The sequence below is a fragment of the Octopus bimaculoides genome, chromosome 6, assembly GCF_001194135.2.
Source record: "Octopus bimaculoides isolate UCB-OBI-ISO-001 chromosome 6, ASM119413v2, whole genome shotgun sequence".
Classification (NCBI taxonomy): Eukaryota; Metazoa; Mollusca; class Cephalopoda; order Octopoda; family Octopodidae; genus Octopus; species Octopus bimaculoides.
In genome coordinates this window covers 26,140,195-26,147,803 of record NC_068986.1, presented here as the reverse complement: position 1 = coordinate 26,147,803, position 7,609 = coordinate 26,140,195, and the positions used below count along the sequence as shown (strand labels likewise).

Here is a 7,609-nt window from a genome sequence, read left to right as displayed (position 1 = left end):
TATATATATATATATATATATATATATATGTGCACACTTTTATGTATATATAATGTAATGATTCTGCTTAGTCATATCAGTATTAATAACCAGTTGCTAGAACTCAATATATACTTATATTTCACAGTAGTAGTATAGTAGTAAGCTCTAATAGCCAAGGGTTGTGATGTCCCCTGCTCTAGATTCTTATATGAACCAGAAAGTACAAAGCATAATATTAATAAATGTATGATGAAAGGACAGAAGTTGCATAATGTCTGTGTGTGTGTGTGTGTGTGTGTATATATATGTGTGTAATTTTATTTTCCACCATTTCTATTTGTTGCTATATACTATACTAAATATATAATTTTTTTGTTGAGGTTCTTGCTTAAAATGTTTAACAACTCATTTATATGAATGAGTTGTTCATAGTACTCATCTTTGTCTGCTTTAGCTCTTTTCATTTCTTTACCCCATCTTAGGTAAATGTTATAAAACTTGTTTTTCATTGAAATTTTTCCCTTCTACAGGAAATCATGATGGATCATTCCTTACGGACAATATCATATATTGCTGACATTGGCGACATCCTGGTAATCATGGCTCGCCGGCGTCTCCTCTCCAGCCCGGGGGATGAATCTTTACGAAGAAAGAAACAGGCGAAGATTCTTTGTCATGTCTTTGAATCTGACGAGGTGAGTTCATTTATGTATTTAGAATTTCGTTAGTATTCAGAAATTATTCAATTGTTGTTTAGCTTTAGATTAGCTCTGATTATTCAGACATGTAATCAAAGGTTTTTTAACTTGATCAGAGCTAACCTAGTGTTATTCAACAATAACTTTAATTATGAAGTTTGAGCAAAGCTTGCTCAATATCATATCTGGATCAATATTGATCATCCTAATTGGTTATTAATTATACAGAAAAAAGTTTCTGGTTTCCTTAGTTGTGTTGTTTCTAATAAGAATATACATGGTTATCAAAAATAATTGCAATTTTTTTTTAATTCAGTGTATAAAAGTAGATTTTCAATATTTTATTAAAACAAAGCTGGAAAAGGGAGTTTACCATAGCAATGTGTTCAATCAAGTCTTTTTTCTTTTTTTTTGGTAATATACATTTTACTCAGCATTCAAGATGTTGTATAATATTGTAGAATTTAGCTCTCATAAATTCATTTGTTTCTTAATTTTGTTTGTTTAGAAAATCTTATCTTTTAATGTTTTCAATTAACCATCATTATGTAAAAGTTTTGCAACGTTACATTGTGACATTCCTGTACCAAGTGAATTTGATCATGTCCTTGTAGATATTCACTCTATAATGTCCAGTAATTCTTCAACTTGAATTCTCTATTAAAATGGAAATTATTCAGTTGAAGTGGTTTTTCTGAAGACTTCTTGTTTCTTCAGAATCTTTGTCATTGTATGCAATGAAGCCCTTGCTTTTTCTCCTAAGTTAGACAGTGCTACTGTGACATTGTCCAACTTTATGATAATATGCTATCTAGTTCTTCACTCAAATCTACATTATTTTAAAAAATAAAATAAGACTTTTGTGTACAGAACATTTTTTTATTATATTTAAAGCTATAAGTAAATAATACAATTGGCTGATAAAAATTATAATTAAGAAAATTTGTAACCATTTTGACTAACTCTATATACAGAATGGTACTTTTTTAAGTCCCTGATCCACAGAGTATAACAGATTTTCTAACGTAACGTTGAGTAGCACATAGGTATACTGGACAGATTCAAGCAATAGACAGAGCACTGTCAGACAATTTCAGGAAAGCATTGTCTGTGAAATACAAAGATAAAGCAAGGAAAATAACAGTAAAGAACTATATCAATTAAAGTATGTTGTTGGTAAAATAAATTTTGTCAGGTAGACAAATGACCTTTTGATAATGATGATGACGATTTAAGATGATAATAATACAAAGAATTTAATATTACGAAAGTATAACACTATGCTTATACTATTGGTGATCCAAACTTGATTATTATGAATAATGATTAAAGATTTTTTAATTAAATTCTCAATATAGTTTATCATTCTCTTTTATTATATTATGTCTACATCAAATCCTTTCATTATTTCTCAAATCATCCAAGCAAGGTGTTTTCAGATTTTTATTCTGTAAGAGTAGGAAGAAAGAAAAAAAAGATTTAAAAAGTATTAGATCAATTCACAGAAAATTTCAGACAGAAGTTATTTTGTGAAATGCTTGTGCTGTAACTTGCTAAAAGAAACATTAAAAGAAAAAAAGAAAGAAAGCAAATTATGTAAATTGATAACTTGAAATTATTCTTTTAATTACTTTGCTGGTTCACAAGAAATATCAATCTGGTTATTATATTTCTAACAGAACAATATACTTTGAGTGTGTAGCCAAGCAACTACATTACATTCATCTGTTGATGCAACATGTATCAGTATGATGGTGTCTGAACTGTTGCAGAACACATTTTAGTTACCTATTTGTAGATCATCCCTTATTCATTGGTGTTAATAATGTTATTGGTTTGTCTGTTTTCTATTGCTTCATTAAATCAATTTTTTTTTTTTTTTTTTCAACATTCGAAATTGGTTTAGCTATATTTCATTTGTTTGTCTGTAAAATTTTTATATGCAATAAAAAATATATTACTTCTTTTATTCCTACACTCAATAAAATTTGGGGGCAAAGATTCAACTTAATTTTATCATTATACTAGTGAATTGTTTTTTCATACTTTCTATACTTTGATTTTTTTTTTTTTAAGGAAATATAAATTGTCTTTGTTCTAGAACATACAGATGAAATTGTAAACAGATATTTATTTAGAATTATCAATTATTTCTACATTTAGTTTACTGCAGCATCTTCCCAACTATGTCCTTGACATTCTATAACTGACATAGTACACCTGCTGTTCTTCCATTTCTCTGGGAAGTCAATAGAAGTGGTGGGGGGAAAAAACTACAAAACAAAAACTATCATAAAAATATATTCCATTTCTTTCCTAAGTTTCAATGTATCACTTGCTATAAATCAGTAACATGGTTCTGAAAGAAGTCTCTGATTGGCTAAAAATTACTGAAACATTTCTGTGTGTTCTGGGGATCAATTTATCTATAATCTAGTTATCATGTTAAAATAGTCTTAATGATTGAATTATTCAGTCTTGTTTGTCACCTGTCAAATTTCAAGGTTTTTTTCCTTTTGATTGAAATAATATTATAGTAACTGCCATGTTATGGAATAAACTTCAATTCTGGTTTTAATATTACAAAGAAAAGAAAATAACTAGCTCAATTATTCAATTAGATGTAAACTATAAATATAAAAGATTTTTTTTAATGTAATATTGAGTTTTCTAAAAGAATTGGCTTGATATTTCATATTTATAAGGGGAGGAAAGTTGAGTTTGTGATGTTTAAGTCTTTGTAAAAAGATATTAGTGTTGATAAGTGAATTAAAATAGGAATTATGGCTGGTTTTACTGGGAAGTTACCTTTACTCTCTACTCTTTGTAACTATACTTCTCATTAAAATTGTTGAATGCTAATGAGATTGTGATTTCTTCATTATTTTGTTGTTGTTGTGAGCCTGATGAAGTAGATCTATGGTCAAAAGTGTTCCAGCCATGACCAGCCAATCTCTTCATTTTTCCAGGCATCTTATAGCTAATATGACATTACTTAATGTTGTCTTGGATATCGTCTTTTTTTTTTTTTTTAGTTAGTTAGACAGTAGAGTATAATTTAAAAGAAATATGGTTCCAATTTCTAGGTTAATAACCATCTAAGGTTCCTTTGTTGACTCATTTGTTGTTTAAGAGCATATCTGGAATTTTCTTCCTTCTTTCTTGGACTTAAAAGTTCTAAAAATTTAATTATTTTCATAATTGCTTGAAAGAGGAATTAACTTTTTCAACAGAACTATTTGCAAATGAGGATGGGGTGCGGGTATGACTGTTAGTTAAGAAACTTGCAGCTCTGTTGCAGGGCACCTCGAGCAAGTGTCTTTTACTATAACCACTGGCCAACCAAACCCTTGTGAGTGGATTTGGGTGATGGAAACTGAAAGAAGCCCATCACACACACACATACTATGTGTATAAGTGTTCCTTTGCCTTGATATTGTGTGATGGTTGTAAACAAGTTTGTTTCCAATCTTCTGTGAAAAACTTGTTTACTCATGGGGAACTATTACCTTGCTTGGTGACAGAAAGGGTATCTGACTCTAGAAAGTTTGCCTCGGAAGATTCTGTTTTATGCAGGCATAGAAAAATGGGCATTAAAATGATGACAATGATACGTGTGCTTCATAAGGAATAATCTAAAATAGAACCTGAAACCATTTATTATGATGTAAACTCTAAAGCCACATAGTCACCTTTTCACATACACACACACACACACACACACACACACACACACACACACACACACATAAATTGTGTTGTATGTTTGTACATTGATACAAATACATTTTTTGAGATTGTATTGGTTTACAAGCTTAGTCTCCTTTAATTAAGCATTTATTGTTACTCAACAAAAGGCAGTCTTTATCAGGCAACTTAACTGGTGGATGATATTTGATCTTATGGTCTGCCTCAGTAATAATCCACAGCTAAGTTAATGTCTCTTAAACTTAACAAAGCACAACTAAAAATTTCTGAAGAAATGTTCAAGCTAAGTAATGATCGTGAACAATTAACTGAAGCTGGTGCAGGTTATACCATGTTCTCAAAGAAGTACATCTATCTTCATTTATCACAGAGGTTTGACTCCAAAAAACAGTGATAATGAGTCTACTCCATGCACTTTGTAAGTGGAGCAAATGATAGGTTGACACCAAACTTTCAGCCCATAGCAATGAAGCTTCCACTGTTGTGTATTTTCTTTATTATCTCTACTTTTTGCTGTTGAGAATACACTCATCTGTGTCATTTGTTAAGATCAGATGTCTGTGTTTCTTGTGTTTATTTGTACCATTTTGATAGATATGAGTACATAAATCCATATAAAAAAATATGCAGCCTCACAACATTGTCTTGTGAGCATTACAATAGTCAGTGCATTGTGGGTAGCTGTGGGTGGTTGCTGGGGAATGCTTTTGTGTTCCAAGCAGACTCTTTGACTGATCATAAAGCATGTTATCACAGATCACCCTGTGATAAGCACAACATGGTTCACAATTGTGCGTACCATGTTATCCTGAATCAGTAATGAATGAGGTTTCATGTATGAGATAGGGTTTCCATTTATAATAGGAGGTTTCACAGAGCAAAATGCTCTTTCTCATTTTACTCAATGAAGCAAATAATTAGTGGTCAAACTGCCTCAGAACAAACCCTCAGCTCATAGAGACAAAATTTCAAAAGTGTAGAAATGAAATGTTTATGATTTGCCTTTAGCACATGGATTTTAGAGTTGAGACCATAGCCTGGGATTAGCTTTATGATTGTATCACAAGGTAAATTAATATATTTCTTAGTCTTAGCTTTTAATTGGAGCAGTTGGTAGAAAGGAAGACTCATCCAACTTCTGTACATGAACATCCTTGACCAGTCTAGTCAGCAAATAAAATTTTCGCTCTAGCCAAATTCATGTTAAGGATGGAGTCCCACAGCCTTATCATAGAGAAAGTTAGTTTGGACCTTGATAAAAACATACTCTTGTGTGGAACAGCGATTTTTACCAGAGGGCTCTTAATGGATAGACAGCATCAGTATTTCAACACTTTCTGAGACCAGATTCTATGAAGTTGTACAAATATCTGATTTTGGCTCTTCCATATTGTGACAAAGCTAATCTACAAATGGAACAAGATATTTTAGGCGCTAAAATTTACTGTTTTAACAGCAGTTGTTTGATTGTGTGTGTGTGTGTGTGTGTTTATAAATACATTTGAATACATTCATATATATTTGTGTGTATGCCTGTGTACACACACACACACATATATGCACACACTCACACATATACATATATTTATGAATATATATATGTATTTATGAGGATTTTCACTTTGCATCTTGAGTAGCAAGTGTATTTTTTAAAATTTGTTGAAGGCAAGTATTTAACTAGCTTTATTAATAAACTTACTTTAGTGATCATTTGTTACAAAATATTTCAATGACAGTGTAAGCAACCCTTCTACGTATAATAGGTGCTGATGTTGCCATTGTTTGGTCAAATTGTTTTAATTTTAGTAATCATTTATATCATGTACAATAGAACATGAGTCAGACACCTGACTTTTTGTGTCAAGGAGAGGGTTGGAAAACTGATGTGTAGGGATAGCTACAGCATTACTATACAGGCAGTGGACATTTATGTAACAACTTTGTGTGTCAAAGTAGGTGTATTTCTAAATTCTTTATCCTTCTATTACTACAAGTCTATCTTTTCATGCTATGGCCATTTATCTTAGTCAATTTTATAAATACTTTGATCTGTATATGTGTGTAAGAGAGAGAGAGAGAGAGAGAGCAAGAGTGAGAGTATAGTTGACAGGTCTTCCACCTACTGCCAATCTTAGTGTATCTGGAATCAATTCCTCATTGAATGTATGAATTACTTTGTATTACAAGTTTTATGAATGCTTATTACAACTTTTTTTTTTAATCACTTTTATTAATAATATCATACTAGATTGTTATTGTAGTAGGTTAGACATGGGAAATGAACAAAATCATCTATGTTGTTGTTGTTGTTATTATTATCATTATTTTGTGAATATTTATAAGAAGTCTCTCGGTAATATACAGAATTATCTTCAGAGCTAAATGCACTTACAAAAATTGCTAAAATGCTGCCGACTTTGTTTTTCCTGCCTACTCAGGCAACATTTTAATTACCAATTTTCTTATCACAACTCCTACTGCACTTTCTATCATGTACGTAGGCAATACCTATAAATCATAGTTTTCTTGTTCAACGTTTTTATTGCTTCTCATGTGAAACTATCTATTAATTACTACTGTTGTTCCATGATAGTTTTACAGAAATGTTTAGATTCGGTTTATTGACTTGCAATGATATATAATTTTCATCTATAAACTATCATCAACTCCTTTGTCCTCAACTATGAAGTTTTATCCTATATAAGTCTTTTCCTATAAATGTAAATAATAAATTTAAGAATAAAGTTCCTATCTAATTATGTTATGTCAGGCTTTAGATTTATTATATTAATTTTGCATTTGCTAAAACTAACCAGTATTAGAGGGATTCATGTAACTTAAGTGTGTGTGTGTGTGTGTGTTTTGCCTCAGCTTGACCCTATTTCAGTAGACTTATGATCAAAACCATTCTAGTTGTAACTATTTTGTCTTCTGTTCATTCACAGTGTATCAGGGACCACATGATCCAGTGTGTCTTTCCTTCCTTAAGATGGGTATGATTTGAGGGTAATTTGGCTGCTATTTTTAACCAGTCAAAGCTAATGTTATTTTATAGGTAATTCTTATGTACCTTAAATAACAAAAGTTTTGTGTTTTCTACCTGGTTTTCATATAGATTCCTTTCTTTTTTGTTCAGTTCAAATCTTGCTACTGCCAATTTTGCATTTCAACTGACTATTAATGAATACCAGCTATATATATATATATATATATATATATAT

General features: G+C 30.8%; 1 protein-coding gene across 1 annotated transcript in view; it reads left to right on the top strand.

Moving 5' to 3' along the window:
* LOC106880734 (uncharacterized) overlaps positions 1 to 7,609 on the top strand; it is a 212,624-nt gene that overhangs the window by 152,516 nt on the left and 52,499 nt on the right. The window contains exon 13 of the mRNA XM_052968657.1: positions 513 to 677. Coding sequence (XP_052824617.1) covers positions 513 to 677 — 165 coding nt within the window. The remainder of the gene's footprint in view (positions 1 to 512; positions 678 to 7,609) is intronic.